We start from the raw sequence: 11,177 nt of genomic DNA, 5'->3' as shown, positions 1-11,177 counted from the left end.
TTCTCAGTGCCCCTCCCTTAGCAGCTGTGAGGAGTGGGGAGGCCCCCTCCCCATTCTGGTTGCTGTCGCTGGGCCTTAGTCTCCCCCTGGACGTTACCTGACCCCAACTCTAGCTCCAAGCCTAGGATCCCCGCCCTCTCCTCAGGGGGCCCAGGACTCAAGATCTTGCATGAGGGCAAAGCTACTCCAGTCCTCATTCCCTTTCTCAGGGCCATCCCTCACCGCCCCGACCCTCGCCTCCACCAGACCCCGGGAGCCTCTTCTTTCCCGGCTTTGTCCCCCGCACCCCGCATCGGGATCCTACATTCCCCTTACCCCCACCCCGCAACCCAGACTTCTCTCCAGGAGCTCCAGATTAGCGTACAGCAAAAGGCACCACAATATAGGTTTCTATTAAAGAGTCAAAAAATTGGCCCATCTCTCTTTTTTTTTTGTTGTTTCTTTTTTTTTCCCGAAGCTGTAAATCAGGATGTTACATATAAATAGTTTCCCTATAAAAACGTCTTTGCCGTTAGCTAGTATTATAAGACAATTTTTGCTAAAATGAAAATAAAACATTTTGTTATACCTTTTTCCTTTTATAGAAAATAAAAATATTTTTATTTCTTTTTTTCCTCCTTTCTCTCTCCAGTCGGTGGTCTCTGTTCTCCTTAAAGACAGTGGGGCGGGCGAGGCGGAGGGGGCGGCGGGGCCCCTAGAGGGGCGCCGAGTCCTGCTTGGCCCGCGGGGGCGGCCCGCGGCTGTGTCTGCTGCTGGCCCGCGTGCTGTGGCTGTCCAGGGAGTAGTAAGTCCTGCTGTCGGCCGCCGGGCACAGCGGCGGCGAGTCCGAGCGCAGCGCGTCGTGCGCCGCGCGCAGGCCGAGGAAAGGCGTGCTCTCGGCCGCCAACGCCCCGTCAGCGTCGTCCGCGTCGTCGTCGGAGCCCGAGGCCGAGCCGCCGCCTGAGCCGCTGCTCAGCGACAGCGAGTCCCGCGCCGCGCGTGCGCGCTGCGCCGCCAGCCCGTTGAGGCGCGAGCGGCGCCAGCGCCGGGGCCCCGCCGACGTCCTGCGGGACGCGCCGCGGGCGCGCGGCGGCGGCGGCGCGCACTCCTGCGTGGTCTCGTACTCGTCGTCCTCGGGGATGCGGAAGGGGCTGGCGGGCAGGCTGCCCAGGCTGCCGCCGAGCGCGCAGGCCCCGCGCCGCGGCCCCGGCCCCGCCGCGGGGTAGTAGTAGCTGTCGTAGCTGCGCTGCATGTCGGCGCCGGGCCCGGGTCCAGGGCCGGGGCCGGGGGGCGCTGGGTGCCGCAGGAGCGGCTGCTGCTCCGCCAGGCGGTAGTTGATGGGAGCGGCGGGCGGCAGCGACACGGCGTGCGCCGAGTTGGGGGACGTGATCTCGAAAGTCGGCACCTGCGTGGCCAGCGAGTAGTGGAAGTCCACGGGAGAGAGGCGCGCGGGCGTGGTCAGAGCCGACACGTACCTGCGGGGAGAGGGAGAGGGGTGGGCGGCGGACCGGGGTGGGGCGGAGGGGGCGGACCCTGACGGAAAGCGGTTGTGCCTGGGATCCCGCTTCCAGGAACGATGGTGGTAATCCTCAGTGACCTTAAGCATTTCCTTAACCTCTCTGAGTCTCAATCTCCTTATCTGTTAAGCGGGGATAACCACAGTGCTCCTTCCATAGCCTCGCTGGGACGATTCCATAAATGTATCAGTGGGATGTCATAGCCCAGTGCCTGCCTGATCCGGTAAGCCTCCATGAATGGTCCTTTGCTGTGGAGATGCTCACAGTCACCGGTATTCCTGAATGGTTACTTTGGGTCAGGCTCAGGCTGGGGCGTTTTACATGTATGATCTCAACTGATACAGTAATTCTGTAAGACCCTTAAGTTAGTCCCATACTACATGTGAGGAAGCTGAAATTCAGAACATCTAAGTGACTTATTCAAGGTTCACACAGCCTGGAAGTGGTAGAGCTGAGATTTGAACGCAGGCCAGGCAGGAACCAGGACTCTCATAATGCCCAATTCCAGAAGACACTAGTCCCTATTAAGCCACCCTTGTGACTTGGACTCACTGTCCCTGCAGGGACAATTCAGCCCACGGCTGATGGCTTCAGTAGGAGAAATATTCCTTCTTATATTGAAGCTAAAAACTGCCTCAGGGAAGTGACTGCTCACACCTCAGGCAGGGTCCTCAGCCCAGGGCCGACAGTTACCAAGACTCCACCGAAGTATCTCTGCTGGAGACTAAAGACTACCAGTTCCTTCAAAAGTTTGCCTGTGCTAATATCTCCCAGTCTGGGCCCCAGGCACCTGTCTCTTCTTTCTCCACATCCCCCTTGCTGAGTCCATCAGCCTCTGGCCCAACCATTGTCCACCTCAGGACAGGGACCACCCACCTCCACGCCTCTCTTCCGAACTCTCTTCCAAACCGGGCACCTCACTGCTCTCTCCCATTACTCTATTTCTGAACCACCTGACTCCCCTCTCTTCCGTCTCCCACATGCACATCCAATTAACAACCAAGTTGTACCCATTCCCTCTCTCCTGGAACATACCTCTGCCCTGCTCTACCCCATCCTGGGCCTAGCTGTTCACTCTGGTCATTGCCCCACCCCAGGGTTTTTCCTCCTTCACTCTATGCAGTTCCCAGAGCAATCTTTTAAAGTCACAGCTCTGCTTAAGGAAGCCCTTCCTGCTTACCCACCCAGAGCCCATCTCCTAAGCAGAAGCCTGGAGTCATTGGCCATCTAGCTGGCCCCAGACTGCCTGTTCAGGCCCAGCTCCACTCTCCCCACAGCCTAGCCTGCTCTAGGCACCCCACTCACCAGCCATGTTCTTAAGTTCCCCTTGCCTGGAATGCTTGCCCCATCTCTCTACCACCCAACCATTAAGGAGTCCTATTGCTATTGATAACAAGAGATACACCTAGTGAGCGCCAGCTCCATGCCAGGTAGGAGGGAAAGAGCTTTGCGCACATGATCTCTGGTGCCCTTCATGAGAACCATGCATGCGAGGTATTGTTCTCCCTGTTCTACAGCCGAGGAAACAAAGGCACAGAAGTGGTCAACCTGCCCCGAATCACAAAAGTGGTGGAGCTGGGCTAGGAAAGGAAAACCTGGCTGCTTCCCAGAGCCTGCAGTCAGACTGAGTTTCTCTGTCCTAGTGGAGTGTCCTGTGCTTAGCACTTTCCATAGGCAGCTGAGAGGTTCAGTGGTTGTGTCCACAGCTGGGAGCTCCTCAGCAGCAAGAACCAGGTGGACCATCTCTGGATCCCCAGGCAGGCCTGCCCAGCATGGGTGCAGCATGGAGTAGCCTGGAGTTCCTAGTACTGTGCACCTTCCTCTGCTCTCCTCCCACGGATCCCACTTGCCAAAGGCCCCTCGAGGGCCGAGCAAGGTAGGGGGCTGGTCCCCTATGACTCCTGGCTTGGAGTCAGGGAAGAAGGAGAGTTTCCTGGTTCTCACTGCATCAATTGTTTGGTAACCCAGTGGCATCTTGATTCATGGGGACTTGTTGCTGATACTGCTTGGGCCTGAGATCATTCTTGGCTCATGCCCATCCTGCACTGGTCAGTCTCCTCACAGACAACCTCCCCTCCCACCCTGCAATCTGCTCGATCTTAGTCTCTTTCTGTTCGTGCTGGGACATTGGGCCTCTAGGTGACACCAGGGTAGGGCTACCATATGTTCTGTTTGTCCAGGACAGCCCCTGTTTGTTCCTGATGTTCCAGTGCAATTATAATAACACCCCCTTCTACTCTGAAAAGAGTCCTAGTAGGACAATTAAATTAGATGGTCACTCCATACCAGGGTCCACTGGGCTGGCCATAGTCCCAGCCTGTCATTAACATGCTGATGACGCTGAGAAGATCATTTAACCTTTCAGGGACCTTGTTTGCCTATCTGAAAAATGGGGGTGAGGCTCTTTGGAGTATCTCTGAGGTACCCTAAGGGTCAGCCCTGGGTCAGTGGTGCTAGCTCTCTGGCCAAGGTGGGGCACAGGTCACAGCAGGAACTGACCTCTCGCTGTGTGGGGAGTCACGCAGGGAGTCGATGGAGTCATGGTAAGGGGGCACGGCAGCCCTGCGCCGCTCCTCCAGGCTGTAGGCTGCCGCCCGCCGTGCCCGGGCCTCCACGCATGCTGGGCTGTTGCACTTGCTGGTGCCCACTGATGACAGCATGATGCCCGACTGGGAGTCGGAGGTCAGGCTCTCAGAACGTTCCAGGCTCCACGTGTGGCTCTCATGCCTGGGGAAGCCAGATGGGGGTGAAGCGAGGGGTCAGGAAGGGGCAGGAAAGCCCAGCAGGTGTGGTCCCAGGCCCACCCCCTCCCTGGGTCTTCATTCCATCTCAGGCCCCTTCTGTTCACTGCCCTTGTCCACTCTGGACTGATGTGCAGTATCACAAATGCCCAACCTCAATGGAGGGAAAAGGAGGGCTGTGGTCCTGTGAGTGGGTGAGCTGCAATGTGCGCAGGCCTCTTCCTTTCCTCTCTGCAACCAGCCTTCCCCTAGCCTTGCCCCAGGGTCCCCTGTCGGGGACCCTTCCACTCCTATGGTCCTTAGCCACCTATTGCAGGAGCCTAGCACTGGAGGCCAATACCTGGGGGTCCTGCCTATTCCATGCTGCTGCTCAGGGAAGAAGGGGGCCAACCATGTTATTTCTTGAGATTTATGAGCCTTCATGCTGTGTAGACAGGCCTCCCCACCACTGGAGAGAAGAGCATCAAAGAGCTCTGGGTGTCTGAGTCAGTAGGCACTTTCTGCTAGATAAAGTGGTGCTAACGAGGTCCAAACAAGGTCCAAACGTTAGGTGGGAGCAGTGATGCCGCTGTTCCTCTGGGGCTGCTTTAGACTGGAAAAGGGAATCCACTCCCCTGGGGATCTGGACGGACATTTGGTGGTGGCTTCTGGTTTGAGGCCCCCACCTCCATCCTCCCACTCAGAGGGACCCTCAATACAGAGCCCAGCCTTGCTGGGGAGTTTCTGTGTGTCCCCAGGCAGGTGTGTGAGCACGTGCGCATGCTCTCTGTGGGTGTGCGTACAGGAGTCTGCAAGTCTGTGTGGGCCTTGATGGTGCCCACCTGTGGCTGGAGGTGGGCGTGGCTGTGGAGCAGTGGTGAGAAGGAGAACAGGAGTGGCTCCCAGAGAAGGTGGTCTCGGTTTCCCTCCGGATGACGTGGTCTGTGGCTGGCACATTCTTGGAGATATACTAGAAGAGACAGAAAGTTGGGGGTGGGAGTTAGTGACAGGCGACCGAGTCGGCCCTCCTTTCTGGTGGGGGCAGGAAAAATGAGGCACTAAGCTCCAGGCTGTGGGGGTGGCCACTGGATAAGTGACTCGGTGTTGGGGCAGCGATGGCCCCAGCAAATCAACCGCCCCACCCTTTCTTAAGGAAGTGGGCAAAGCCAGGCCAGTCATCCCAGTGAGGCAAGGCTAGGCTAGCAGGTAAGGCTGAGCGTGGGATGTGTTGGCTGCCGCCCTGGCCCATCCTTCAGGGGGCACGGGAAGGCTGGCTGTACAGTGAGGGCTCAGAGAGAGGCCCGGGAACACCACTCACGTCTGCCATCTGGATCTCCTCAGGGTCCAGCCGGGGGTGGCTGGGCCCGTTGGCCAAGCTCCGGTTCTGGTGGGCTGGGCACATGTTCTGCCGGAGGTGATTGTGCATCTGCTTCCGCTGTTTTCTGCACAGGGGAAGGTGCATTAGCCTGGCATGCCCCCACACACGTGAACTTCCCTGGCTGTCCCTCCAGAGGAACCACTCTACCTCTGCCCTAGACTGCCTCGGGCGTCTCCTGCTCCTGCTTTCCCCATGCTCAGGCTGCCCTCAGCCAGGACCCCTCCCATCTACCCACTACCCTGTCACCACCAGCCTGAATTCAGCAGGACCTGAGCGAAGTGGTGATGATCTTTGGCTCTGCCAAGAGAGCAGACCTCTACTGCTTCCCACTTGTGTAACTGGGCCAACTACTTAAACTCTCCATGTTTCACTTTCCTCGTCTGTAAAGCGGGGTGATCATTTAGCCACTCCAGAGACCAGGGAGGATTGAAAGCAGATAAAATATTCAAGCACAGTGCTGGCCCACTCCCTCCCTCATTCATTCATTAATTCATTTGGTATTTCTTGGGTTTTTACTCTGTGCCAGATGCCATTCTGGAGCAGAGAACAGACCCAGTTCCTGCCCTCATGGAGCTTGCAGGCCAGTAGGCGATGCAGATGATAAACACATAAACAAATAAACCAACAAGATACTTTCAACAAAGTGCTGTGAAGGACATAACACAGGGTGCTGTGGTCAGGGAGTCAAGGCCTGTGGGGCTACTTTACTTTGGCTCGTATTAAGTGCTCAGTACATTTGTTTTGTCATCAATAAGTCTAATCATGTCACTCGCCCGTTTAAAACACTTCATTGGCCCTCAGTGTCCTGTTTCTTTCCCTAGCCTCTCTCTCACTGCCCTCTCCCCAACCCAGCTTGCTGCAGCCTTGAAGGGCTTATTTCTGATCCTCCACTATGCCCGCCCTCTCTGGCCTCTGGGCACATACTATTGTATCCAACTGGAACACATTCTCTGTCTCTTCACCTGCTAACTCCTGCTGATGAGGCCCAGCCTAAATGCTCCTTCTCGGGGAAACCCTTCCTGCCCTCCAGCCCAGACTGGCACCCCTGACATGTGTCCTGTGACACTGGACATCTTGGTCAGAGCACTGGCCATGTGTCTGGTGCAGGATCTGGTGTCCAGCAGGCATTGAATGAAAATTTGTTGAAGAAATGAGTAAATACAGTGGGGGTTAGACCAGGGGGCTTGCTTTTCCCCTAATTCTTGGCCTCAATTTTCTGACTTGGGCCCAGTCTCTTCCTCTGGGCACCCTGAGCCCAACTCCCCAGGCTGGCAGGGCCTTAGATCCCTTAGATGGGGGCAGCAGGAGTCAAGACCCAGGGGCTCAGGCCCCCAAATGGTGGCTATGCCCAGACCCTTGCATTCCAGAAAAGAACAAGTGTGACAAACCTATCATTTTTCTGAACTACATCACTCTACAACCTTCATTGGCTCCCTATCATCTGCAGGATAAACCCAAGCTCCCTAGCTTGGCATTCAAGGCCCTGTGGTGCCATCTGGGTTCTAGCTATCTTTTTAGACTCATATTCCTTTTTTTCTTGACACCAGCCCTTTGCTCCAACTAGTCTGGGCTGCTCCTGCTCTAGGAACACAGCTGACCCTCCCCTGCATTTATCTTTTAGCTCGCACTATTCTACCAGAACTGCCCAGCCCCCCGTCTGCCCCTTTCTTCTCCTTGCCCTAAGGTTCTGTCCTTTCCTCTACCCAGTGGTGGCCCAACCTTGCCTTCCCTGTGTTCTTGCCTAGACCACTCCCAAGGTGGGACCAGGCAGTGCCTTCCAAGGTCTCTTTTTGCCCTGGGAATGTAGGCTTCCTTTCTCTGCTTCCACACCCCATAACACTGCCCCAATGCCTGCCTACTTGACAGGTCAGATGTCCCCTCACAGTATCCTCTGAGATACATACTAGGATCATTCCCATTTTACAGATGAGGACTCAGAGAAGTTCATCAATTTGCTCAGAGTTGCATGGGAAATGGCAGAGACAGACTCGAACCCAGGTCTGTATTCTTCCAATGCCTGTTCTCCTGACCATTCTTGTTCAGTCCCCTGGGGCCTGTCTCCCTCCCCCTCTGCTCCTGCTTCCTGGTCCAGCCCTTTGGCCCCACACCAGCTACAGAGGCCTCTGAAGGGGCAGCTGGGGCCTAGGAGGGTGTTGTGGGGGGCTAGGTTAGGCACAGTGGGGCAGGGAGGAGAGCCTCTCCTCACAAAAGCAGTCTTAGAGGCCCATCCATGCTTGGCCTGCCCCCGGCCTGAGTGTTTGTCACTCACTTGGTCTTGCAGTAGGCGACCACGCAGACGATGCCCACGACCAGCAGAGCCACGCAGATGCCGGTGATAGTCAGGACCCTCTTCTGGTACAGCTCCTCGGCTTCTGCAGAGGCAGAGGGTGTGAGGGGCAGGGCAGGAGGCAGACCGGTGGGGACAGTGGTGCGGAGACCCCCCCCCCCCACCGCCCCCAAAGCCTCGGGATCCCTCCAGCTCAGGGGCTGCCTAGCTCCTTTCCCTCCCTTCCCTCCACAGCCAGTCCCCTCCCACCTGGATTACCTTCTGCTTCCCAGAACTCCACCCACCCATGGAAAGGTCACAAGTGACTACCCGAGTTCACTTTCCCAAACCCCACACCCTGCCTGGAGCACATGAGTGGAAAATGCAGGGGGATGGGAGGGTGGAATGGAGTTGAAATTCCCCAGGTCATAGGGGAGGGCAACCCAGTTTGGCTAGCAAACTTGCCCTGCCCCACTATGGCCTGGCAGCTGCAAAGAGCCTTGATGGGCCCCGGGGGAGCTGTTTTTCATGGTGGTGAACATGTAGACCCTAGGCAAAGGCCTGGCTTGCCACTTCAGCTTCCCTAAGAAGGTGGCGAGTGGCTTGTTGTAGGCTGGTGATAGGACATCAGACTCAGAGGCTGGACGTAGGAGGGATGCCAGGGCCAGGAGCAGGGACAAAGCAGACCAGGCCCCTGGAGGGTATTGGGGAGAAAGGCCTTTGTTTATTCCTGCAGCCTGGTCAGGGTTGTGGCCCTGGCCCACTCCAACCCTCCCTGTCTCTGCTTGTGACAAGGCCACGAGTGGCAGCATAGCTCCCTAGCATCTAGGACAATCCTTGTGCTCAAGGAGCAGCCCCCCCCCCAACTTTGGAGGCACTCAAAAAGACCCGACTATCCCCTCTACCTCCCACTTCTTGGTGGGGCAACCCCTACCCTTCTAGAACAGAGAAAGCCAGGAGGAAGAAAAGGAGAAAAGTGACAGCACCAGCCATAGTCAAGGCCTACCGCCGAGACACCCCACCCCTGCCCCCACCCACACCTGCTGGCTGGACCCTCCACATGGCACCCCTCATGCCAGTGCAGGGATAAGTGGAGGCTGGGCCCCACAGCTAGGTGGAGCCCCGGGAAACCTCCCTGAGCCCCTGGGCTTGCAGCACCTCCTGTGGCTGAGGTATACCCACCAGCAAACATCCAGGGGCACAAACCCTTCAGATGCACACACCTTTAGGACTATGCCTATCTGATACACAGACAGACACCTTCACAAAGATACACTCACACCCATGTCCAGAGAAGTGTGCATGTGCACGGGTGTGCGCACACACACACAGTCATGCTCACCTACACACAACCATGTGGAGTCTTGAACAAACAGCCCTCCACCCCAGACCCCCATGTCTGGGCTCTGCGGTCCGCATTGTGCCTCCAGTTCTCATCCCTGTCCACCTCTCAGTCCTCTCCAGTCAGGCATCTGGCTCTGTCTCTCCTCTGAGACCACTGTGGTCATGGTCACCAACAACCTCCTGCTGCCAAGTCCCGTGCTTCCCTCTCAGCTGACCCCCCTGCTGGGCCCACTGCCCCTAGATGGCTGTTCTCTCTGGGGTTTCCTCCTCCGCCATTGGCTGATCTCTCTGTCTGAGTTGCTGCTTCCTCCTATTCTATGTGGGCTGCAAGGCAGAAGGGCCCAGAGCTCTCAGGCTGCTTTCTTTTCTCCACCTCCTCTCCCTCCCTTCATGATCTCACCCAGATTCAGAACTTTAAATACCATCTGTATGCAGCTGACTTTCAATTTTGTATCTCCTGCCCTGACTTCTCCCTGAGCTCCAGTCCTATATCCAAGAGCAATGGCCAAACAGAAGCACTGATTCCCCACCCTCTTTCCAATCTTCTCCCTGCTCTGCCCATCTCTTCCGTGGCAGCACCACCTTTCCTGTTTTTCAGGCTCCAAACCTTGGAATCATTCCTGATTACTCCCTTTCTTCCCACCTACCCTGATTTCTGATCCATCGGCAAGTCCTTCAGCTCTACCTCCCAAGCAAATCCTGGATCTGACCATTTCTTACCATTTCCAGTGCTTCCAGTTTAGTCCAAGATGACACCATCTCTCACCTGGACAGCTGGCCACCTTCTGACTGGTTTCTCTGCTTCCACTCCTCCCCACCCTGTCCCCTGACCCAGTCTATTCTCAGCCCAAAAGCCACAGTAATTTCCAACCATAAAGCGGATCATTTTACTCCACTGCTTAAAAATTCACAATGGCTTCCCCCTGCAATTTGAATTCCACCCAAAGCCTTACCACAGCCTTTGAGGTCCCGGCCTTCCTTTTAGATCTCGTCTGTGTTCCTCTTCCCCATGTCCACTGTGCCCCCAAGTGACTGGCAGTCTTTCTGTCCATTGAATAAGGCAAGCCCACTCGAACCTTAACTTGCTGTGGCCCCTGCCTCAAATACTCTCCCCCAGTTGTTTGCAGGGCTGGCTACTTTTCAATAGGTTTTAGCCCAATGTCACCTCATTGGACAAGCCTTCCCTGGCTACTTAGCTAAAGCAGCTCCCACCCCAGCTAGGCACCATCCCATACTTTCTTTTATCTCTGTATAGCACTTACCACCACCCCATAGCTTTCCGGCTTGTTTGTTGTCTGTCTCCCCCTGTGAATTTGAGTGCCAGGAAGGCAAGGACTCTGTGCCAGAGTCTGGCAAATTCTGAGGTTCAGTAGATGTTTGTTGAGTTGTGAGTGAGTGAACATACAGACAACCATTACAGACACAGACACATGTTCACATATGCTCACACTCACCTCCGCACCCTCACAGTTCCAACTGCACAACACTCAACCCTTAACACAAAGGTATGCCACTGCCCCTCTCCGTGCACTCGCACCCTGCACTGAAAGACCTAACCAGGTGGAAACGTTTTCACCCTCCACGACAGCATACACACACACATAGCTACAGATCCACCCCTGAGCACCCTGCCACAATCACACAGACACGGCGCAGACTCAAGCCCCCTCCTCCCCTCGCCGTCAGTCAGCAGATGGACAGACACACTCTTGACACACAGACTTGTAGTTCTGTCTTCTATTGTGAACAGCTGATCGGGGCTGGGTGGTGGGAGAACGAGGGGCTTCAAACCTGCCACGAGAACAGCCTTTTTGTAACTGCAGGCTCTGCAGTTATGAAAAGGTCTGACCCCATGGGAGCCTCAACCCATCTGAGCCCCTGTGTCTCTCCTGCTGGAATACGTCTGGACACTTGAGCCCAGGGTGGAGCCTCCCCGTACAAAGCCAGAGAGCTGAACAGACCGACCCTCAAAG

At 56.1% G+C, this 11,177-nt stretch overlaps 1 protein-coding gene across 1 annotated transcript in view; it reads right to left on the bottom strand.

The window, feature by feature from the left end:
• Nucleotides 1-351: 351 nt before the first annotated feature.
• NRG2 (neuregulin 2) overlaps nucleotides 352-11,177 on the bottom strand; it is a 183,677-nt gene continuing 172,851 nt past the window's right edge. Inside the window, exons 6-10 of the mRNA XM_087430297.1 lie at nucleotides 7,864-7,966; nucleotides 5,535-5,658; nucleotides 5,059-5,186; nucleotides 3,996-4,223; nucleotides 352-1,454 (exon numbers count right to left, since the gene is read on the bottom strand). Of these exons, the coding sequence (XP_087286423.1) occupies nucleotides 695-1,454; nucleotides 3,996-4,223; nucleotides 5,059-5,186; nucleotides 5,535-5,658; nucleotides 7,864-7,966 (1,343 nt within the window). The 3' untranslated portion in view covers nucleotides 352-694. The remainder of the gene's footprint in view (nucleotides 1,455-3,995; nucleotides 4,224-5,058; nucleotides 5,187-5,534; nucleotides 5,659-7,863; nucleotides 7,967-11,177) is intronic.

The sequence above is a fragment of the Ceratotherium simum genome, chromosome 4, assembly GCF_057802395.1.
Source record: "Ceratotherium simum simum isolate JZ-2026a chromosome 4, ASM5780239v1, whole genome shotgun sequence".
NCBI lineage: Eukaryota > Metazoa > Chordata > Mammalia > Perissodactyla > Rhinocerotidae > Ceratotherium > Ceratotherium simum.
Note: the sequence above shows the minus strand (reverse complement) of the source record. Positions and strands in the feature narration are given on the sequence as shown.